At 44.9% G+C, this 25,194-nt stretch overlaps 1 protein-coding gene across 1 annotated transcript in view; it reads left to right on the top strand.

Annotated features, from left to right (window-relative positions):
• The window catches only part of LRMDA (leucine rich melanocyte differentiation associated), a 1,110,101-nt gene that overhangs the window by 577,212 nt on the left and 507,695 nt on the right, over window positions 1-25,194 (top strand). Inside the window, exon 3 of the mRNA XM_082853911.1 lies at window positions 16,189-16,317. Within this exon, the coding sequence (XP_082710037.1) occupies window positions 16,189-16,317 (129 nt within the window). The remainder of the gene's footprint in view (window positions 1-16,188; window positions 16,318-25,194) is intronic.

Below are 25,194 nucleotides of genomic sequence, written 5' to 3'. Positions count from 1 at the left end.
GGCTTCCTCATAATAGCTGCCCTCCAAGGACACCCTTCCTGCTGTTGAGAAAACCTCCACCTGAGAAAACAGAATACAGCCTGTGGTGGGTGTGTGCACGAAACATACTTATTTAGAAATTCAGAGCCTGTGCAAAGATAACCTCGATTTTCCCCTGACTTCTTCTGAGTGTCTTATGCCTTTCACACTTCTTCCTAATTTTGTCTTTAGCAGTGGTATTTTCCAAGCTACCTGTAAAGAAACAGCTGAATGAGCCTGTATTGTAAACATTTCTCGGGCTCTCTTGGCCCTGTCTTCCGGAAAGGAGACAGGATCAGGATTTATACGTGTACCCAGGGCAGGTATGTAGGTTTTCCCTTCCCTCCTACTTAGCTGCCACTAGGAGAGATGCAAAGAGATAGAACCCATTGGGCCTGCAGTCCCGTAAGCTTTATTTGATTGTCAAGGAGACAAGAGTAAGACACCTAGGATGACAGGAGAACAGACCAAGTCTGTGGCCCACTGGTGGAAGGAGTGTGCAGTGCAGAAACCCTTTGGGAGTTGAGTCCAGGCATGGACAGGCGGCTTTGGCTCAGCCTGAGACGTCTCCTCCCAGGAGGAGGTGTTTAAGCTCCACCTTGAACTGTGGGCGAGAGGTACAACAGCAGAGAATAGGTGGAGGCATTTCAAGTGACAATAAAATGACCAGACAGGTTACCCAGTCTTCCCGCAGGTCTTGGCAGGTCCTTAGAAGGTGATAGGAATAAAATCTGGAGGTCTGACTTGAAAGTCGGGTCAAGACAGATCAAAAAGTTAGCTTTGTCAGAGGCTTTGGGCCCATTCTTACCTATAGACAACCCCTGGTGATCCCAAGTCATGAATCCACCCAGAGGCCTGCCCCGACCTGAGTTCCCTTGCTTTGAAGTGGGCTGTCCTCTGCAGCATGAGGAAATAATTTGCTGCCTGCTTCAATGAACCATCAGGAGAGCCAGCAGACCTAATGACATGTGAGAATATTAACCTCCTACCACGAAGAGCTGTGAATCTTGAGCGGCAGTCTATAATTCAACCTGGACTCCTGAGCCAGACCTCTCCGGCTTTCTGTCTCACTCACTTTCTCACTTACACCCAGAGAGCGAAGGAGAGACCTGCTCATAAAACTTTATATTCTCCAATAGTGCAAGCCTTGCTGAGCTGTTTAGTAATGAGTGACTTTCCTTTTGTAGTTGTGGAAAAAAGGATACCCTCAGAGGCAGGAAGGAGGGGGAGATTTTTTTTTCTTTCTTTTTTTTTTTAAAGTTTTATTTTACTTTAGTTTTTTCTTCCAGTTTTATTGATATAGTAGACATCCAGCACTGTATAAATTTAGGGTGTACAGTGTAATGATTTGACTTACCTACATCATGAAGTGATTATCACAGTAAGTTGAGTGAACATCTATCATCTCATGTAGATACAAAATTAAAGAAATAGAAAAAAACTGCTTTTCCTTGTGATGAGAACTCTTAGGATTTACTCTCAACGACTTTCATCTATAACATACAGCAGCGTTAATTATCTTTATCATGTTGTACATGACATCTCTAGTACTTATTTATCTTATAACTGGAAGTTTGTACCTTTTCACCACCTTCACCAATTCTTTCTCCCCCACCCTCTGGTAACCACAAATCTTTTTCTGTGAGTTTGCTTGCTTGCTTGTTTGTTTTTGAAGTATAATTGACCTACAACACTATGTTAGTTCCTGGTATACAACATAGTGATTCAATACTTCTGTACGTTACAAAATGATCACCATGATAAGTCTAGTTACCATCTGTCACCATACGAAGGGGAGACTTATTTTTCACATTGCATTTTTTTTTACATCTTTATTGGAGTATAATTGCTTTACAATGGTGTGTTAGTTTCTGCTTTATAACAAAGTGAATCAGTTATACATATACATATGTTCCCGTATCTCTTCCCTCTTGCGTCTCCCTCCCTCCCACCCTCCCTATCCCACCCCTCCAGGTGGTCACAAAGCACCGAGCTGATCTCCCTGTGCTATGCGGCTGTTTCCCACTAGTACATTGCATTTTGCATAGGATTCTTCTAACATGGGGAAAATGCATGGTATCATGGAGGTGACTGTTAGAATGCTTGGATAACCAAGCTTCTTTGTAATTCTGTAGTTCGTCTTAAAAATCAAAGAAAAATGGAGGTTAGGACACTAATCTTAGGACACTTGAGTCTTAGAAGGGATATTAGAGGTCTTTTAAGGTCACCTGGAGGCAGTAGGAGCACTTAAACCTCATTGTGTTATGGCCAAGTGTTTTTGCCCTTGTTTCACGAGATCTTGGGCCCCTTGAGGACATGATAATGTCTTAACCAGGTGTGTACTCCCAGGCCTGTCAGAATGTTTGCTCTTTCAAGGCCTCAAATGATGTTAGTCAAAAGATGGAGCAAATCATCTGCTCCAATCCCACATTTTGCATATGGAAAAAACCAAAGTCCACAAAGTAATATACTCATGGGCATAGCTAGAGGGTACTTGGGCTGAAGTCTGCCATCCTGGTTATGACTGCTGCTCTTGGCGGCAGAACACCATTGTGGGGTTTTCACAAGCATTGTGTTATTCTGATGGAGGTGATCTGGGAAACTCAGTGAAGCCAAGCACAAACATAGGACCAGAAGACTAAAATCAGAAGATAAATATGGAAATGAGAAATTAGCTGGGGGTGGGACATGTTCAAGGATGTAGAGTCATGGCTGCCTGGCAGAGACACCTAGCATAGTAGGAGTCCTTGGACCAGGAGAGTATTCCTCACTTTGCTAGAAAAGCCAAGCCCGCCGGGCTCCAATGCAGGTGAGAGCAGACTTGTTTCATTCACCCTAGGTAGGGGATGCTCAGTTAATATTTGCCGATGGAGGAATGAATGAATGATCCATTCTGTGCCTATCAGGGTACTGTTCTGTTCAGCCAGGCCATTTAATTTCCATATCTCAGTGTCTCTCCACAGTACTGGACACAGACAGCCTTTTGATGACATATAGATGTGAGGAAATCACATTTTTTCCCTCTGCTGACTTGATGAGCACAGTGAGTGCAAAAGCCGATGGTTGGCGTCCACTCTGGATGTTTGCAATTCTCAGCCTTTCTGGTCTCTCCAAATTGCTCTCCTCTTTCTTCTGCCATTTTGTTGTTGTTCTTCTGTTTAAAATTAATTTTATTAAAACAAGTCAAATGAAAACCACTCCTGTCCAGGGCATCTCAAGGTCCATTCATTATGGCTTCTTATCTTGGCAGGCGATCGACATGGAAAGGCAGCTCAGCCATTATGCACATACAAAGCCCATCACTTCCCTACCAATGGCCAATCCATCAAACATTTATCTTTTGCCCTCTGAGCGCTGTGTCACTTTGCCTGTCACTCTCTAGTCTAGGATGCCTTGAAAGATGAAAAAACGCAGGGGTGGAGGGGGTGGTATTTTTTTCTCCCCCAACTTTTCCCTCCCCAGATAGTCCTTGTTAATCAGATTTCATACTTGAGACTTGAAACTCTCCCTGCACCCCTGCCCTTCAAACCCCTTTTCTGGCCGTAGGAAGGTTGGAGATGGTCTGCCACATTCATGCGGAACTTTTTAATGAATGGTGGCATAATTAAGGACATAATAAAACTTTGGTTGAGCTTGGGGGTTTTTCTCCTGCAACCTACTTTAGAGCAGAGAATGTTACAAAGGGAAGAGATGTCTGAAATAATTGAATCCAGCCTCCCCAGTTTACAGAAAATTATGGGGCAAGGATATGACTGCAGCGTGGCAGGAAAGTAGTCACCAAGGCAGGACGAGGATCAGGGTCCCTGGTCATTCTTCAGACAGAGGTTCTCCCAAGCTGCTCTGTTGCCAGATGATTCTGAATAAGTGTTAGTATCTCTTGGAAAGCCTTGGCTACTTGCTTCCTTTTCTTTGGTAACTAATTACCTCTATAGAAAATACACACATTATTGTTTGCAAAACAGTCGTTCACGTATCAGCAATCCTTATATTTATCTAGGTTTGTTTACACATACTTTATCCCATGTCTTCCGCATTCCAGTATATGCAAACTATACAGGTCAGGGATTTTCGTGCCCCTGTGATGGATTCGAAAATTAAACCTGAGGGGTGTTATATTTCCAGAGTCTTAACAGCACATCTAGGAAAACAGAGCTCCTGTCCCCTAATATAGCGGTCTTACTTTGTGTGTCTTCTTACTATGTTTTGTGTTTGGCTTCACTGAGTTGACAAGATCAGAACACCACGGGCCTTGGAAAACCACCACCAGCACATTCTGCCCCCAGGGGCAGCAGTCAGATAACCAGAGAGGCAGACAAGGAAGAAAGAACCTTCCTTTAGTCCCGGGAGAGTCCCTTGTTCATCGCTGTACATCTACAGGCATTGTCTCTCTCCTCCTTGTCCCTAGCACTGTCACTTCTGTTAGGTGTTGGTTCTCAGGGCCCAGAATGTGCCATTATATGAAATGGAGCCCAAACCTGACGCAGTTGTTCTTTGAAAGGTTTTGCAAATCACAGAGCAAGGGCTGCTTTGGAAGAAGGAAAATGGCTCCAGTAGCAAGCGACTTTTGGAGGTTACCATATCTCCCAGGGCTTTCTTTCCTGAAGGAGATATAAAGCTATCCTGTAGTCTGGGACAGAAAACATGTTTTCACCTTTTTCAGCCAACTGGGACCTCACAGAATCAGCACTTGGCACGTTTTTGCTGGTTTTCTTGGCCCGATTCCATTCCAGAGGGCCCTGCCCATGGGGAGCTGGTCTTTGGGCAAGTATTTGATGAGGGCCCCTCTGGGTCTCTAGGGCCTGGAGGCCCAGCCATGTAAATGTCTCCTTTTCTGGTTGGTTTGCAATGAGTAGACACCATCTGTTGAATTAGAAATTCCCTTTGCGGAGGGTGGTGAAAGCCGCATGTGGAAGAGACACTGTTATCTTTCAAGCACACAGTTCATGAGGTTGAAGAGCTGTGTTCTTGGCCCAACATATGTTTGCCCAATGGCCATGGGAGCCTCCCCTACCGGGCGCTGGATTCCATCCCATGGCGACGTGCACACATACCGCGGCTGCAGCACACCATGTCCGCGCCCTTACATCTCCCCAGTAAAGAAAACCTCCATTTATAGAACCCGCCAAACAAACTCACTCTTTAGACTCTTAAAAACAAACAAGAACCCGAGGCCACAGGCTCCATGCGTGCATGTGTGGTTTTGTAAAATCTCAAGCCGTGAATCAAAATAATTTTAGAGACGTAGTCAAAGCCCAGAACCAAGCCCTGTCACCAGGGTGGGAGAAATGTAGGAAAGATGGGCTGAGAGGAGAGGAAGACAGCCAGATGGGCAGAGTGATGGGAACAAGACGTGGGGGCATCTGACATGTTCATAGGGGGAGGGTACCTGGTTCCTCACCTCTGTCCTTAGGGACTCACTTGCTGTAATAACTTCAGGACAAACATAGGAGGATGGGCCTAAAAGGTGACCACTAAAGCCCTCATTACTTTTCTCTCAACATCTAGAGCCCGTCTTGCCCATACTGCTTAATATATGCTGTCCTATATGATTTCTCCTCCTTTCAAGTTTAACTTCTTTCTCTCTTCCCATACATGATAAACCCACTGGGAGCAGGTGCCGTGAACTGTGCATCTTTCGTATCCCCAGATGGAGGTGCTCATTGAGAACCTGACATACTGGAAGTGGATGTCACAGACAGGCTTTCTGGTTCTCAGTAAGCTTTTTGGAATGTCCATTACTGGAGTGCCAGAATCAAATTCTCTCTTCTTCTCATGTTCTCTCACCACCACCTTTGGCATAAAGTGCAAGTAGAGGCTCAAAAGATGAGAATTCAACTGGACTGAGACTTGTCTGCTCAAGCCCATCTCCTCTTTGAAGTTCTCCCTGAGCCAGCCCTCCCCACCCAGAGTAGTGCTTATCATCCCAGTCTAACCCACTACCCTGCCTTCTATGGCACCCGCTTTCTTGTCTGTATCTGCTACTTAACAGTAGGGGACTATGCCTCAGCCATCTCTGCAGCCCCAGAGTTTAGCAGAATGCTAGGCACCGAGTTGGCGCGCACTACATTTTTATAAATGAATGAATAAGCTATAGAGGTACATGCCAAGGGGACCGTTAGCTGGTAAATTTCAACCCAGCCCTACCTAATGAATACTTAACCTCGTGAGAACCACATTAGAAAAACTATAAGGACTCGTTCTTCAGGGGATTGTTCTAGGAGGGCTAGGACGGGAGTAGAGATCGAAAGGAAAAAGAATATGAAGACCATCTAGGTTGATCATTACAACTGAGGACCTATAATGAATGAATTACAAAGAGATATACTGTGTGTGTTTTGGTAAGGAATGTGGCAGTGGTGAATTTCCACTTCCAGACCTCCACTAGAAATTATTTAGAGGTAGTTTATCACGGTTTAGTTGAGGGAGCACTGCTCTGTATGTCCAAAAGTTCTAGACACGTCTTGGTTACTAGGTATGGTTTCAGTCAAGCCACTTTACCTCTCTGAGCATTGGTCACCTTCTGTGAAGTGGACAATGGAACACCCTAAAATCCCCCTAGGACTCCAAGTCTGCGTGTCTAGGAAGAAGACTGTGATGCATGCAGACAATGCTGTGGCTCTGACATCTGGTTTATTGGCTGTAAGAGGCTGTAAGTGTGTTGACATGTGCCTCTTTAATTATGGGGATGTGCCCCTAGTTAGGGAAGCATTAAAGAGACCTTGCGCAATTCCAGCTAGAAGATCAGAATAAGGTACAGAGTTGAGTGTGAGGGGGAATGACAGAGCTAGAGCTCTCTGCTGCCCTCCTTCCACCAGGCTGGGTCAGAAGGGACCCTTCTGGCAGGGAAGAAGTGGCTCTTGGCAGTCCTTGTGAACTGTGGTTATAGCAGAAGGAGCTCCAGTCAGAGAAGCACAGAATCTGGATAGAATCTTAGTGGTCACTGAATCTCATCTTTTTTTTTTTTTTTTTTTTTTTTTTTTTGCGGTACGCGGGCCTTTCACCGCTGTGGCCTCTCCCGTTGTGGAGCACAGGCTCCGGACGCGCAGGCTCAGCGGCCATGGCTCACGGACCCAGCCGCTCTGCGGCATGTGGGATCTTCCTGGACCGGGGCACGAACCCGCGTCCCCTGCATCGGCAGGCGGACTCTCAGCCACTGTGCCACGAGGGAAGCCCGAATCTCATCTTCTGTATGCAGAAGTTCCCTGTGAACATCCTTTATGATTCCCAATCTCTGATCAAATTCATATAATGACTCATAAGGTAGCTCAGTCCTTTGGCAAAACAGCTCTCTATTTTTAGAAGTTTGTAAAAAATTGATTCAAGACCTCTCCTCCCAGATTACATCATTTTCTCAAATCACAAAATTTGTTTTTGATTCTGCCTTCTGGCAGGCCATAGACTCACTACTTTGAAACAACTAAGCCTCCTCTCTTCCTGGTTAGGTAATCTTGACGGTCTCAGTCACTGTTCCTCACACCCTTCCAAACCAGCTGGTGGTTCTGGTCACGCAGTGTTTCCGAATGCTGATGCTCCTTGGAGTCTGGCACCGAGAATTGAAACAAAGCTCCCCGTAGAGTTACTGAGGGGCCAGTAGGGTGGATGAGGATCAGATTAGCTTCTGTGGTGGCAGCCCCACTCTGGAGATTCATGCTAACTAAGCCCTCTTTATACACACTCCTCTTTAGCTAAGCCTCCTCCATCTTCTGTTTGGGAAATTGTTTTGTTTTATTTAAAAGTAATATTTACTGGAGTTTCTCCTGATTATAAGATACTTACTCATGATAGAAAATCTAATAACTAGTGAAAACTGTAAAAGAGAAGGAAAAAATCCTATAAACTCATTACTTAAGGGTTAGTGATGTATATCTGGGATCTGTCTATCAATCCATCCATCCATCCATGCATCTACAGCTAGATATGTGGATATGTATGTATGCATCAATGTGTGTTTGTGTGTACAGAATTGTCATTAAAGTCCCAATGTACAAGATTGTGTATTAACAGCAGTTTGTAAACTAGAAACAACTAACAAAGACTAATGACTCCTGGGACTTCCCTGGTAGCGAAGTGGTTAAGAATCTGTCTCCAGTGCGGGGGACACGGGTTCGATCCCTGGTCCAAGGAGATCCCACATGCCGTGGAGCAACTAAGCCTTTGCGCCACAACTACTGAATCCTGCACACCTAGAGTGCGTGCTCCTCGACAAGAGAAGCCACCACAATGAGAAGCCTGCGCACCACAACGAAGAGTAGCCCCTGCTCGCCACAGCTAGAGAAAGCCCGTGCGCAGCAACAAAGACCCAACACAGCCAAAAATAAATAAATACAATAAATTTATTTAAAAAAAAGACTAACGACTCTTAACCATCAAGATGGAAGACATAGTACAGATGAAAATTTGTGTAGAGAGTGGAGGCGAGCACATGGATGCCTTTTAATTTCCATGCGTGAGATCTTTGTGTATTACATGTATTATAACTTAATTTAGGTGCTTAAATAGATAATGTGACAGTTTTACTGGATCCATAGCTATCTGTCTTTAATATCATTTTAAATTGCTGCATGGGGGCTTCGCTGGTGGCGCAGTGGTTAAGAATCTGCCTGCCAATGCAGGGGACACGGGTTCGAGCCTTGGTCCAGGAAAATCCCCCATGCCGCGGAGCACCTAAGCCCGTGCGCCCCAACTACTGAGGCTGCGCTCTAGAGACCGCAAGCTACAACTGCCCACGTACCAAAACCACTGAAGCCCCTGCACCTAGAGCCCATGCCCCACAAGAAGAGAAGCCACCTCAATGAGAAACCCACGCACCACAACGAAGAGTAGCCCCTGCTCGCTGCAACTAGAGAAAGCCCACACGCAGCAACGAAGGCCCAACGCAGCCAAAAATAAATAAATAAATAAATTAAGAAAAAGTTGCTGCATGGTGTTTCATCATACAGATATTTTGAGCTTTATTTAATAGTTCCTCTATCATTGGGCATTTAGGCTTGTTTACAGTGTTGTTATAAATAACGCTGTAGTGAACATATTTAAACCATATAGACTTCTTTGATATTTGCTGAATAAATTCTTGGAATTACTGGAGGAATAGGTGATAATTCTTAAGGCTTTAGTATAAATTGACATCCAGAAAGGTTATAACAGTTTCACTCTGCCATTAGTGTTACCTTGACCTTTTGACAAGACTATGTTAAGAGTTAAGAAAGCCGTGCATTTGCTAGTAAGGTGAAAATATCTTGTCTAATTGGAATATTTTGGATTCCCAATGAAGCTGAAATTTCACCCCACATTTTCATTATTGACCATTTGCATTCCTTGTGTATTTTCTCTCCATGTCTTTTGATCATTTTTATCCTAGGGCTTTCAGCTTTTCCTTAATGATTTTCAAACACTCTTTTCATATTAAGGATGTTAAACCTTACGCTGTCAGAGAGATTGTAAACATTTTCCCCAATTTTCATTTGCCTTTTAATTCAATGGGTATTTTGGGGTAGTCTTTATATTAGACGTTGAAAAATGTCATCTTGTTGGGCTGAAACAATGGCTTGATTCTAGCAGGATCATTTTGGTTCCTGCTGCATCCTTTTAAACATCTTTCTAGGTGCTGGCCTCCATAAATGTGATAAACCTGTCCTTAACCAAGTCATTGGCAAAACATCAGGACCAAAGTCCCCAGAACCTTCCCCCAGAGCAAGCTGAGCCGTTAATTACTGTTCTTCAGGTATATTTTCAAACCGGTTATGACTCTAGCTAAAGTGGTCATTTTCTAGTCCACTTTTTGCTTTTCTGCCACAAGGATATCATTAGAATTAGTAGTATTCTTTTCAAAGACATTGTGAAATGGGGATGCAGTATACATCTTCGTTCCTAGTCAGCCATCCGCATTAATAGCTGGCCTCACAGAACTTGTGCTTAATGCACAGAAACTGCCTGTTTGAGAAGCTATGCTATATTAAATTGTATTGAATTAATAAAACATATAACAATATATAGATAGTCTATAAAATATTTATAAGCCTTGACAGTGAAGTTAGAAAGCAGATATAGAGACCATGGGGTGCTTCCTTTTTACAGTTGGGTCATAATTTAGTTCTGAGCTTCCTGGCAGCAAAACTGAAAAGGGTTACATGATCACATACGTGATTTATATTGTCCTATAATATAGGACAAGAAAATAATGGCTCTTCAGAGCTACAGTCTGACTAGAATTCCATGTAGGTAAGTTTATGAACTTATCAATCTAAAGTTTATAGGATTTTACCTTCCTTTTCAAATAACTGGAAATGCAGGCACTCATTCCTGGGCTCCTAGCTCCTTGCTCATTCTGCATAATTCTTGAGGGATCATATTTAACAGTTTCTTTTTCTTGTTGTACTGTTACTAAGTATGGTGCATGATGGCTTTGGACTTGATCCCACATAGAGTTACCAAGCACCTAACTACCTTAGATTTTTGACTGGTCTTGGGTTCAGATCTCTTATACCGTTTTTGAATTTTATTCTCAGAAGATCAGGGATCATCCATCCTGACAGGGGGCTCCATAGGGCTTTGAAAGTGACTTTGACAAATTCCATGTGATATACTGTCACATGGCGTCAGTATACACTGTCTTACATAGCCTAGAGCCTTTTCCACATTGTTCTAATTTTTAAAGACACATTCATCCTCTATTGATATACTTACCATCTAGACACTTGATTTATATTATTATTTGTATATATACCCCTGGTTATGTGACCTGAATGACAGAAAAATATGTAGAAAATACATAGTGCCAACTGTACATATAACACTATGTACAGTGACACTATAGTATATACTATCTATAGTAATATATATTATGTACTATCTATAGTTATATATATTCATTTAAATAGGATATAAAAATGTTTTATGGCAGCAAGAAAGGATTCTGCTCATGGGTTAGGTGAACAGCCTTTCTAAAAATGTCTGTGCCACTGGGCCATTTTCTGGGACGGGAGCAGTCATACCACAATTTTCCTATTCTCATAGTTCTTCCTTTGTTCCTCGCGTGTAGCTCTGTGCTGTCTGTCCTGTCCTTGTAGCTTTGGTCATGGCCTCTGTTTTAAGTCTGTGCGTAGACATTCACCAAGAACCTGCTGTGTGCCAGACATTGTACTTGGCATGGTGGGGAGGAGTAAAGTGTACAAGTTGCTATTTCTACTCTCAAGTGCGATGTTTAAATTATTTAACAGTTGCACTGACCAGTCAGAAAGATCTTGGCTGAAGCAGGGTCCTTGAAGGCCCTGTGTGATGAGGGTGAGAGGGACATTAACCACTTAGTTGCTGAACACAGGAAAGGTCTGGGAGCTCTGGGGAGTGGCCAGGGTAACAGGGTGGGGCACCCAGGGTATTGAGAGCTGCAATTTTTTACCAATTGGTAAGGAATTACTGAAATAGTTTAGTAACCAATACTGGTATACAGGCGCAGACTTGCCGAATGTCACTTCTGCCTGTTCTCAGTCGCTTGGCCTTGGGGTAAAGAGAGGGAGGCACTCTGGCCTCTGAAAGAATGCAGATGGAGAGATTGCCCTGCTAGCCCTTGGCTGGTCACCCTGAGGCCTGCTCTTTGTCCTGCCCTTGCCATGCTATCGGCAGCATTTTTCTCCGCAACTCACAGGCTCCTGGCTGATCAGTAGTCAGTTGGCTAAAAGACATTGAGCCCTTACTGTGCTTTTGACAACCCTCTAGGTATTTTGGAGGTTGCACTGAGATCCCTTTTTGTTGGGAGCTGGGCGGACAGGAGTCATGCAGAAAGACCGTTACAGAGTAGGCAGTGCCTGGCCTGAGCAGGTCTGCAGAAGTAGCCAGTGTGAGACATCAGATATATGGGTTAGGTCCTTTAGGATTTCCACGGCCTCTCCATTGTCTCAGTTAAAAATATGTATATGGATATTTAGGTAGATATCACAGAGGGAGCAGATAAAGACCTTAGTAGAAATCTTCTTTTCTTAATTTGTTCTGGATTTGAGGCAACTCTGGTTCCACAAAGGGATACTTTTCTTTCTCAGGGTCTGTGGTTAACTGTCTCCCCGTTCCCTGCCCATCTCGTGTCAGGCAGAATTATCATCCCCGAACAGGCTGGGAGCTGAGGGCAGAGAGGTCTAGTTCTGACCATGGCCTGTACCCCAGGAAAGAGATGGGCAGTTCTTGAACCGGGAATTCTGGATGTGTCTTCTGATGGTTTTCCTGGCTGGTTTTTTGCTGAAAAGGGGGGAGCTACATTTGAATACCTCTTCTGCCCAAACCTCCCAGCCCTGCTCTGGTCCGGGCCCTTCTCCTTCCCTGTTCTGACGACTTTTGGGGAAAGGATGGAGGCCACTGAGTGTGCGCCCACCCAGGAGCAGAAGGGATTGGGGTTCCAGGAGGCCCTGCTGCCCTGCCTGAGGTCCCTCCCTCTGTGAGGCTCACAGCACTGGCCTGACTTGCAGAGGGCGAGGGGCCTGTTTAGCGCCACTGTTTTTGTAAGCTAATGAAGGCAGAGTGGGAGCCACGGGCAATGATGCTGGGATATTAACTCTGACAGGAAGCTTGATCATAATTATCTTAACGAGGATAGGGTTAATTACAGTGGAAACTTAAAAGTTCTCTCTGTTTGAATCCGCTGGAGTTGAATGCATTGTGATGTTTTGTCATTTGATGTGACTTTGGAAAAGGCACTAGGACTCTCCCAGCAGCTGCAGCGGCTCCTAGGGGAGCCCAGCCGGAGCGCTGCGAACAAGGTAACCAAGATGGTACCTGTGGGTGACATAATGGGCAGCTTTCCCGCTGGTGGAGCGGAGGCCGGCAGCCTGCAGTGCACTTTGGAGGTGCTGATTAGGTTTCCAGAGCAAACCACCTGGCACAGATCGGACCGCACACCGGGTCTCCCTGCCTGCCCTTGACATCTCCTTGCTGGGCCGGGAAGACCTCTCTCCAGCTGGCTGTGCCTTGCCCTCCCTGTCCAGACCCTGTCCGTGGCACTCAGGCCTGCCTGGCCTTCCCAGCCCACCACTCAGGCGTTTGTAGCCACAGCCAACCAAGCTGGTGGGTGACCGTGGAATGACACTCACCTCCTCCACCAGGGCTCTTGGGTCTGGGGTGCATTTTGCTGTCCACACACAAGGTTATAGGGGAGAAATTCCAGTCCTGCCATCTTTTTCTTGTAGCTACCATAGCTGTCCCTTGAACAGCATAGATCTGTGTGGACCCTTAGAGCCTTTTTTGCCTTGTCATTTAATAGCACACATCTCTGCAGGCATCTTGTATATAGGGGTATGAGCTCAAAGATTGACCCACATAATTTCTTTCCCCGTCTCCTTCCAGGAAAGCAGCAACAACAACAATAGCAATAACACAAAAATAAACTTATTTTAAAAGTAAAAACGAAAAGCACCTTCCAAGCATCTGTTTATTGCCTTCCACATGCCAGCCAAGCTCCAGAAATCCTGTCCCCTCCAGTTTTATCCTTCATTACGCTCTCTGCCTCCTGTCCCTCCAATCCCTCAGCTCTGAATTTAGCTGATTAAATCACCAAGTGCACACCCCAGTGATGACATGAAGACAGGGATTTATTAATTAGCAACCCCCCACCCCCCGTAACCTGCCTTTTAACTGAGCAGCTAACAATATGACATGGCAAAAAGGATCTCGAACCAGACAGGTGACAGGGGGTTTGAGCCTGAGCTTCCCAAGTGCTCTCTGAAGTCTCCCTCCTGTTTTGAGCTCTGCCCCAGAGCCCACCCTGGAGGGAAAGGCATCTCTGGGGGCACTCCTTCTAGCGTTCCCGGCTTTGTCCTCACCATGTGGTGTCATTTTGTCTTATGCCTCCCCTGAAGCACTCTTGGAAGGAAGTTTCTTCTGCTTGTCAGTTGCCAACCCTTTGCTGACTCTCATGATAAAAGTATTATATTTGGATAACATAACTCCGGGACAACGTGTATTTGGATGCCACCTTTGACCAGAGCCCAGCTGATGTTCGTGCACAAAGGACTGATTAGCCATGCATTAGGTGCCCCGATGGGGAGGTGGCCACGACTCCCCTTGAGGTAAACGGGGGCTATAGTCCTGACACTTCGGGATCAGCACTCAGTAACCCCCAAGGACGAAGGGGCTTCAAGAAAGCTTGAAGTTTCCGTGCAGAAGCCACACTTACTACACACCTTTGCACATCTCCTCCTCTGCCCACCCCTTGCATCCTGAACCACCCCCCACACCCCTGACCAAAGGTCAGGGCTTCCAGAAAAATCAATGAGGAAGGAGAAGAAAGAAACCAGTATTTGCTAATAGGTTGTTAGTCCTCTCCCACGTATTCCCTGTAAGATCCTGTGAGCTGGGTCAGCACAGAAGAAGGGAACTCAAGGGGGTTGTTGAGATGCCCCAATTCAGGCTGCAAGTAAATGATGGCACAGAAGTAAAACCCCAGGCCTTCCTGACTGTACGTGTATAAATTTTGTTTTGCCTTCCTGAAACCTGAGGAAGGAGAGAGAGGAGGAGGAGGAAATGGAACTTGGTGACCCTGTTGACCCTTGACCCCAAGTGTATGCGGTATTGCCCCCCTGCTACGGTGCAAGTAGTGTCAGTTACGGGATTAGACGTGGTCTGGGTGCTGGGCCGTGGCTGGGACCACCTGGAGGTTTGGGGCAGGAGTGGGGCTGCTGGTGGAGCTCTGGGCCCAGTGGAGTCTGGGGGTTGAATTGCTTCTTCACCAGGCATCTTTCACCTCCTCTTGATTTTGGAGTCCTATTGACACAGGTCCCACAAGGGAGAGATGGATGTATTCAGAAAGGTCTGGTTCAAGTTCACACTCAAACCACACATACAGGCACTGAACAGTCACATCACATGTACCGGCATTGCACACGCAAGCAGGAGCATCTGTGATGGAAGGGCCATCAGTAAATGCATAAATAGCTTAGACAACATCTCCCCGATTCGTTGCATTTTATAGAACAGCCAGGCAACCCTGTGTGAGTCCACCCTCTGGTCAACGTCGTAGCTCAGCTGTCAGCCTGTGCAAGCTCAGCACAGCTCTTGGGTCTGGCAGGTGAACGAGCTGGGAGCATGTGGCCGTGTGAGTCCCTCCACCGGGCAGCTTTCTGTAATTACCATCTGCGTGCACCGGGCAGGCACATGCGCACAGCTGCCCCTCGCTGCCTGCACCCCCAGCAGCTCTGTGCCCCTAACCTTAAGAGTTAACTTTCAGCTACGTCTATTAACAGGGCTGTTTTCCCCGGATACTTTTTTTCTCTCTGAGCCGGGTACTTAATTCTTTCCGATGCCTGTTTCTTTACTGCCCCGACATCTCCATTTGCTGCATTCGGCACTTTTTTCAAAGAAATGAAGTGAGAAATCCACTTTCCATAAATTAAAACAGTAAACGTCAAGTCAGGAGCCTTGAGGCAGAAATTCCCCGCAACCCCTTCCTTACCTCACCTCCCCCCCCCCAAACAAAAACAAAAACAAATACAAATCATGAAAGAGAAAGAAACAGCCATTCAGACTGGAGTGATTCCGTGCTTCCGCAGATATCTTGCCTTTTGAGGCGGCCACAGGGACACTGGGCAGAAGCAAATTAAGTGATTAGTAAGGAAAAAAAGCAGAGGGGAGAAAAAGTCAAAGGCGGTGAATGCAGAGAAAGGAAACCTTCCTTGCTTTTTCCTAGGACTGTGTAGAGGAGAACCGCTAAGAAATGATACTTGAAGTTATATTTATTATTGTAAGAGGGGTATGATATTTCTGGGCAGGAATGATGGATGACAACTTAAATTTGTGTCCAGGGAATGAAGGTGAACTGTGACAGAGTTATTTATCTTGGGAATGGAGGTTAGGGTCAGCTGAGGCTGGGTGCCTGAAGGCACAAGACATTGACAAATTTATCCTGCAGGCCGTATCTGAAGCCCTTTGTTTTGGATCCTGGCTACTCACTAAGTGACCCTCATCCTTCATGTTGGCAATGCGTGAAGGATGCGGTGAGTGCCAGCGGCCCCTTCTCCCCCGCCGCCCCCGCCCCGGCTCCCGCTACTAATTCTTGTCATTCACTTTGCTGACAGGCACCAAGCCCAAACTATCCCCAATCCTGAAAGGGAAGGTTAAAATATTTATTTCGGCTCATAATGGCCTCCCTGATTTAGTGCAGGATCATTTTTCCTGTTGCCTTTGTCATTGCAGGTCACTGGAAGGACTGAGCGCGTTCGGGAGCCTGGAGGAACTCATCTTGGACAACAATCTGCTCGGGGATGACCTCGTGTTGCCAGGGTTACCCAGGCTCCACACCTTAACCCTCAACAAGAACCAAATATCCTTGGCTCTGCCGCCACCCACACTCTCCTCCCGGCCTCGCAGTGGTCCCCTCCCGCAGGCCACCCCCCCCCCCGCCCCCAACAAATACCTGCGAAATGTCAAATGAGTTTTATGTGTCAGCTAAATTAAAGCAGGTGAAATACAGTCCGTGGGCAGACAAAGCGTTGTGTCTCCTGGCACTCGGGGCACTTCGGAGTAATTTATTACAGGTCATTCATAAATGAAATGCACCATTATATCTTCCTGTTGCTCATTTTAGTGTAGAGATCTAAGTTATGGCTGTAAAGAAATCTTTTTAATAGATAAAAACAGAGAAAGAAAATAATGTTACTGCTGCCGAGAAGGCAAAGCCGGGTTCTGTTTGCTTAGGCTTGTGTGGGAGGGCGACCTCTGGTGGGAAGCAGGGGGTAGTACCTCCAAGCAGCCTTGGCCTTCAGGGAGGTTCCTGGAAGGCTTTGGCTCAGGCTTGGGGAATGCTTTTGGCCAAAGAGAAGGGGGAAGGGGCTCAGGTGGAGGATAAGTGGGAAGCCCTGGCCCAGCTCTGCCCTCTGGGGTGTTTATGGTACTAGGATGATGAGAAGGGCAGAGGAGAGCCATTCTATTGTGTGGTTTCTCCTTAAGTGGGTGAGGATCTAGCACCCTGGGATGAGACTCAAAGGGACTAGTTGCTCTGGATTCTGTAGTGAGGCTAAGAAAGGAATCAGAACCTTTATTCAGTGTAAGCCACACAGCTCCTCCAGGTTAGAGTTGTGGACCTCCATGCCTGCACAGTGCCAGCTCGCTCAGGCGGGGAGTTTTTTTGCGGTACGCGGGCCTCTCACTGTTGGGGCCTCTCCCGTTGCGGAGCACAGGCTCCGGACGCGCAGGCTCAGAGGCCATGGCTCACGGACCCAGCCGCTCCGCGGCATGTGGGATCTTCCCGGACCGGGGCACGAACCCGTGCCCCCTGCATTGGCAGGCGGACTCTCAACCACTGCGCCACCAGGGAAGCCCATCATCAGCTGTTCTTTGTTGAGCACTCCTGTGGATCAGACACTATGCTAGGTAACTTTAAGTGTATTATTTTTCATTCTTTCCAAACTCTTTGAGAAGGGTGTGGTTTGTCCATTTACCTAGATGAGGAAAGAGGTGAAATACAGACCCACAGCCAGACATTTAACAAGATGCTAGGCCCCGGATTCAGTCTCAACTGTGGCCAGATCTAGAGTTCGTTCCATTTTACTGTGTTACTTCAGACTTGAAGTCCAGTCACCTAGTTTTATTGATGGAGCGTTTCAGACCTGGTGTGGTTTAATCACTTGTTCTTGTTCACATGGTAAGTTAGAAATAGAAATGGGATGGGGGCATTTTCCCATAGAGTATGAAATAAAGCCAAACAAATATGTTAAGATTAACATACATGTTTATGTCAGCTTTAAGACTGATTTGCACAATTATTTTTAGCCACTGTTTATATGGTAAGTCATAAGTTAATATTTTCCTTATTCAGTAAAATATGCTATTTGTGTCCATTAGGCACTTTCTTAGAAGAAGGAGAAGGCCTACAAGTAAATATCAGTCTTTATCATAATGAAATGTTGATGGATTTTTTTTTTTCTTCTCCTATTCTTTGGTCAACCAAGTTTCCTAGTTGTTGTTTGAAAAATTATTACAGTCAGTGTGTCTTATGGGTTCCTTAGCTGTCTGGGATGATCAGCTGGATGATATTCTCAAATCAATTAAGAATAAAAGGATAATTAGACTAGAGTTTGGATGATACGGTTCCTCCTATGGACCCCAATGCTCATATCCTGTGTCCCACGTCACTGTAGACTATTGGAGTTGTTGGACTTGGGTTCATGAGTCAGCTTAATCATGTTTAGCTGTGTGGCCATGGTCAAGTAATGTTCTCAGAGCCTGTTTCACATTGTTGTGTGTGTGTGTGATGTTACCGCTTTCACCTGCCTATCAGAATAACTCATAAAGAGGAATATGTGAAAAACTATTTTGCATGTTGGAATCAAAGTACAGTGATGACATAAGCAAAGCAGGTTTCTGCATAGTTATAAAACCAGCTGCCTCTGCCCCGGGATATTGTCAAGAAGGCAATATAAGAAATGGTACAGTGAGAAGGGCTTCCCTAACAGCCCACAGATGAAGTCACAAGGACTGTACAGCAAATGCTGTACAAATGCTAATCCCAAACTCAATTCCTCTTCTCACTCAGCACACTTCCTGGCCGCTTCTCTGTAGTATTAATTGGTACATACTGAGAAATGCAAGCTCCTTTTAGCACCAGCCTGAGCAAAACAATTAAAAGAAGGGCATACCAGCCGTGAGAGAATGTCATTTCATGCAATCCCAGTCTGCAGATGAATCAGTGGGTGATTTTTCATTTTTTTGATCAACCACTGATTTATGTAATAACCAATTATTGGAAAGTATTTGTTGGATACCAGTGTATCTGAAATACGTAGGTTATAGTATTGCTTTCTTCTATTACCACTGACAATTGAAGACATACTGAGTAAGTATTGATGCCTGGCAGATTACCTGGTTAGTCTAATTAGGTTAGATTCTACTAATATTCATGCTTCATGTGAACTTACTAAGCATTACTGTCTCCCACTTTAGAGGATTCATTTTCATAACCTGGCATAGAATATACTGAAAATGCACAGGGATCCACTTTAGGATTAATTAGTTAACTTTTTCAATTTATTTAAACTAAAAACAATAGCAACAAAAAAGTGGTTTACCATTTCTCCTACTCCCATCACCCCCTCCCTCTTCTGGCAACCACCAGTCTTTTCTATCTATGAGCTTGGTCTTGATGTCGTTATTGTTGTTTTAGATTCCACATGTAAGGGAGATCATACAGTGTTTGTCTTTCTCTGTCTGACTTATTTCACTTAGCATCATGCTCTTGAGGTCTATCCGTGTTGTCACAAATGGCAAGATTTCATTGTTTTTTATGGCTGAATGGTATTTCATTGAGTGTGTGTGTATCACAGTTTCTTTATCCGTTCATAGTCGATAGACACTTCAGTTGTTTCCATATCTTGGCTATTGTAAATAATGCTGCAGTGAGCATGGGGTACATACATCTTTTCGAGTTAGTGTTTTTGTTTTCTTTGGATAAATACCAAGGAGTGGAATCCTGGATCATATGGTAGTCTTAATTTTTTGAGGAACTGTCATACTGTTTTCTGTAGTGGCTGGACCAATTTACATTCCCACCAACTGTGCACAAGGGTTCCCTTTTCTTCACATCCTCACCAACACTCATTATTTCTTGTCTTTTTGATAGTAGCCATTCTAACAGGTGTGAGGCGAAATCTCATGGTGGTTCTGATGATTAACGATGTTGAGCATCTTTTCATGTACCTGTTGTCCATCTGTATGTCTTCTTTGGAAAAATGTCTATTCAGATCTTCTGTCCATTTTATAATTGGATTGGTTTTCTTTTTGCTTTTGCTATTGAGTTGTGTGGGTTCTTTGTATATTTTAGATATTAGCCCCTTAGGAAATATTATTTACAATTATTTTCTCCCATTCAGTGGGTTACCTTTTTGTTTTGTTGGTGGATTCCTTTGCTGTGCAGAATGTTTCTCATTTTTAAAGGAGTAAGGTGGACTGAATAACAGTTTTGTTTTCAGTGTTGCTATCATCAGATATTAACAGGCTTCTTGTTTTTCCTTGGTTCAGTCCTTTTCTCCAATCTGTAGCAGTAATGCTCAGGGAGCAATGATGGTGGTGTGAAAGGGACTGCAGCGGAAGGCAGTGTGTAGCTGTAGATCTGGCCAGTTATATCGCTACACTGTTGTAAGGACTTTATTGCCAGTAGATACAAAAGATAACTAGTTAGCTTTTTCATGATGCAGCATGACGTCTTTCTCCCCTGATCTACCAGTGTGATCATGAAGATTGGTTTACTTTCCCCATGCACTTGACCAAGAAGTTATAGGATGAAAGGCAGGTAAAAGCAGCAGTAACACTACATGCCATTCTCTTATCCTATACTCCTGACTTGACCTTTTTAGCCAACTGACTCTCCTCCCTACTTATGGAAATACTCCAGGCTCTACAACAGTCATGAGGTTCCATATTGCTATTGTTACTCCATGAAATGCCTTAGACTAGGGCTTTGTCAGTTAGCTTTGCTGTGTAATAATCCACCCCAAAAATTAGTGGCTTAAAATAACAAATATTTTTGGTTTACAGTTCTGTGCATCAGCTACTTGGGCAGGGCTCAGCTGGATGGTTCTTCTGCTAGTCTTGCTTGGGTCACTCATGCAATCACAGTTATTTGGAGGCTCGGCTGGATGATCTGAGATGGCCTTGCTTATATATCTGGAGGTTGGTACTGGTTGTTGGCTGGACTACATGTCTCCAACAGGCTAGCACAGGCCTTTCCATGTGGGAGGGATGCTCCAAGAGCAAAGCTTGATGTACAAGTACTTTTAAAGCCCTATTTGCATCATGGATGTTGCTGTCCCATGGCCAAAGCAAGTCACGTGCCAAATGTAGAACAAATATGAGAGGGATTCCAGAACCCAAACCAAGCATCTGGCACATTTCTTCTCAATTCACCTTCCCAGCTGCACACTTCCTCCTTGATCTCCCAGCCCTTTGTTCCACTTCTGTTCAGCCCTCAGCTTTGGGGTCCTGTTCTGGTAGACCTAAGAGCTTGGTTGTCCCAGTCTACCTCTTCATCTCATATTTATAGGTTATCTCTCTCTCCTTCCTTTGGCTTGCTTGGACTAGTCCCGTGGTCACTGGCCAGGGAGTGGACTTCCTCTCCTCAACACTCATATTCTCACACTCTCTCCTTCTTGCTCACCCATGAGTACGGACAGTCTCAGCCATATCATGTCTGAATACTCAACCCTAAATAAGGGAACAACAGAAATGTCAGGAAAATATAGATAGTTAACCTTTGCACAATCAAATTATTCTCTCCCACTTGCCTTTTGGGGGTGGGTAGGGGAAAGGTGATAAGCTGACTTCATTTTAAATCACACTTCATTTCTTTATTTTCTGTTTCTCTTTGCTTAAGCACATGTATGAAGAGACAGTATGAATTACAGTGCCAACAGGAAGAAAGAATAGTGCTATATGTTACACAGCTGGGCTGTGGTAAGGAGACCAGTGCGTGGAGTTAGAAGGCCAGACTTGAGTTCCCATAGCAACTTACCATGTTGTCTTGGGGAAGGGTCTGTACCTGTAAACTGGGTATTACACATTTGGAAGTATTGTTGAGAGATTGTAGTGGCATGTTATATAGATATATGAAATCACTTAAACACCCCAAAACTTTACAGGTTCTTTGAACACTTAACTGTTAGCCAAAGCCTCGATGCCTTAAACGAATAAGCCCAAATTGAAAAGCAACTGAGGTACAGAGCACAGCTGGATGACAGAACCTTATGATATCCCACAAGAGCATATGACCCCTCATTTTTCAGTGTTTTAAATTCTCCTTTTTGTGTTAGGAAATGACGAGAAGTATCATTTTATAGGGCCTAGGTTTGAATATAGACTTGGCCATTTAGGGACGGTGTGATCTTTGACCGTAGTTTTCTTTTTTCTTTTTAGAAGTATCTTTTTTTAAATAATTAATTAATTAATTTTTGGCTGCATTGGGTCTTCGTTGCTGTGCGCAGGCTTTCTCTAGTTGCAGTGAGCGGGGGCTACTCTTCATTGCAGTGCGCAGGCTTCTCACTGAAGTGGCTTCTGTTGTGGCGGAGCACAGGCTCTAGGCATGCGGGCTTTGGTAGTTGTGGCACGTGGGCTCTACAGCGCAGGCTCAGTAGTTGTGGCGCATGGGCTTAGTTGCTCTGTGGCATGTGGGATCTTCCCGGACCAGGGCTCGAACCCGTATCCCCTGCGTTTGCAGGCCGATTTGTAACCACTGTACCACCAGGGAAGTCCTGACCATAGTTTTCTTAATTGTTATCTGGATGTGATAATATTTCTGACACGTGTGGGTGTGAATCTAATATGCCGTGTAGACTGTTTAGCATTTGAAAATCTTCTATCAGGATAAGCTCTGGTTGAAATACCCGCAGTGGTCACAGGTGCTGCCCTTTGACCTGGAGCTGAGCACAGAGAGATGTACGTACCCATTCTCACCCGGGAAGCAGCTTCAGACCTGTGCAACTGGACGTGACACCATGAGATTCCCCTCCTCCCTTGGGCTCCAAACTTTCAAGGCAAGATGTGGCTTTGATCTTGGGCCCTCTGCAGAAAATCTCCGTTGGCAAGCCTAGCCATGACAGCTGGGCTCTGCAGTGGCAACTTTCTGTAGACAACACTGAAAAAAATCTAAACGGTAAGTACTCTGGAGAAGACTTGATGAGGGTAACCAGGTGTGTGCTGAGAACGCAGCTGGAGAGAGTTGAAACTGTGCCAGACAGCTTCACATTTTAAAAAGGAGAAAAAATGAAACCACCCTTCGGAGAATCTCTGGAAGTGGCTCCACTGAGGTAGTCTTGGTTAACCAGGGACACCAAGTTCCCTCCACTGATTGCCTCTGGTTAATTTTCTCTGCGACTTGACAGAAAGGAATGTGACAAGTTCTGTCTCTGAGCTCGCAATCATGCAAGACAGGGCTGTGCTGGTCCTTAATGACCCAGGAGACGAAGAAACCAATTAAAACTTCTTCTCGCGTGTCATCCTCCAATGGTGGTATCAACATAATGATGATGCTCTGGTCCAGAGCGCCCGCGGAGTAGGTGCTAGTGATTTCTCACAGTGTGGATTTGGGGGGACCACCTGGCCCAGCCCAAATGATCATTTAGCGGGTAGTTGGAAGGCTTAGGAAGGAGGACTCGCTTCTGCCTCACAAAATATCCTAAAGGAGGCAGGCTCTGAGGCTCCAAGGATTGCAGCACTTCTTGGATTCATTGGCGTAGGGTGGCTGAAGCTTCTTGAAGCCTGCAGACCCTTTGCCCAAGAAATTCCCATGATCAAGACATTTGAATGAGTCTGCCTCTCCATGGCCTCCTGTTAAGGGGTGGATCCAGATTTTGTGGAGTATGAAGCTTGCATAATTTGAGGAGGCCCTCTTAAAGGCAAAGACTATAATTACAAATGCAAAATTAGGTGTGAAGATGAATGTTTATTTGGAATAAAAAATACATCAAAGCAAATTAAAAATTTTTTAGGTTGACGGATACCACACATTAAAATATTTAGGAAACAATCTCCTTGATACTAAACGTATCTGTATAAGAACTTTTTTCTATTTCTTTTCTGCAAATTCCCTTATAAGTTCATTATGTAGTTAAATTTTGTAGTGTTTTCTTAGTAGATAATTCCATCTAATTGAAAATTGATTTTTATTTTTAGTATTTAGGGATGTTTCTTTCAGTTTCACCATTCATTATTGGTAATTTCACCACTGAATTATTGGTAAAAGTTTTAGAATTACTAAATTTTGGGAAAACTCGTACACATTTCTCTCGTCTGTGAGCTAAAAGATTTCAAGACATTTCAAGTTAGTTGTGTTTGAGTACGTGTGTGTATACATACTCAGCAACTTAAATATTCTCTGAATTGATAAGTTCATTAACTGTTTTATCGTCGTTTTTACATTGGTCTCCACATGTGTGTGTCAGCATGGTGGGTGGTAGAAATATTACTGCAGGCCATTCCTACTGGTGCTGTTGTAGTAACAGACACAGAAATGACTACAAACCACAGAAACAGACCCACTGAATCCTAATTCAATGCCACTCCCTCACCATTTCCTCTTAGGTCCCCAGAGTTACTCTCCAGCTACTCCAGCATCATCCTACTCAAGCAAAGTGTGACAGAAGAAGTCCTACCAGAGAAAGACAATGCTCTTAACTGATTGCGGTTCAAGTAACCTACGTTTGCAGGTTTTATGAAAATGTGTGACCATGTGACTCTATTACCAGGGCCTCCCCGGGACCCTGGAAAGGGCCTATGTAAGCGTGCAGCCCTCACGCACAAGCTCTGTTAGCTCTGTGGCACGTTTATGTACGAAGATTTACTCACATTAGACTGGGCCTACTTCCCTGGATGGTGGAATGCAAGGCTTCCCATCACTAGTCACCAAATGTTGAGGCATGACTGGGACTTCAAGCCAACTCCGTTGCCCAGTGTTTCCCTAACTTGAAGATCTTGCCAGTTTTGAGTTCCATTCCTTCATGTTCTCACCTTCATGAAGGAGATGAAGAAAAGGTGAAGCTTTAAGGAATTTGTCTCTAAGAGGGTAATAGGTTTGGCCTGGACTTTGCCGTCCATAGCAGAAAGGGCTTCCCCTGGGTTCTCTAGGGCCATTGTCCACATAAATACTTCTAATCACCTCACGTCAACACATCAGCACCGTTTTGGCAGGCTGCTCTCTTGCAGCCTCACAAAAGAAATACTGCGCCAGCAAGCAAGAGTGATCAGCTGTGTGGCTGCCCCCCTAGAACTAGCACCTGGCTTGAGGCTTCTGGACGACCTGATGGGCATGAGACCTAGTGCTCCTTGGAGCATCCAGTGGGTCCCCTGTGTGGGGCAGAGGATTGGAGAGAACCTTGAAGGGGAGAAACCAGGACTGGGGCTGAGGCCCATGCAGGTCCACGTGAAGGCATGGGGTATCCTACCTGGATGATGCTGTTGGCCCCTAGGCAGTCCTGGTACTGAACTACGACTGAAAAATTTTTGAGGAAGACACTCCAAAGCACGGGGGCCCCTGAGGTGCCTCTGCCTGGGTCAAAGGGCAGCACTTGTAGAGTACTGGCAAGATTCCTTTTTTTTTTTTCTTTTTTTTCTTTTTTTAATGTATTGGTAATGACTGTGAAGGATCCAAAGATAGAACCTGCTGGAAAAGGCAAGTTTTCCCTGAAATTGTTCACTGTCATTTTAATTGGTTTTATT

This window comes from Leucopleurus acutus (assembly GCF_964270905.1).
Source record: "Leucopleurus acutus genome assembly, chromosome: 14".
NCBI classification, from domain to species: domain Eukaryota; kingdom Metazoa; phylum Chordata; class Mammalia; order Artiodactyla; family Delphinidae; genus Leucopleurus; species Leucopleurus acutus.
This window is presented reverse-complemented; position numbering and strand designations above follow the sequence as displayed.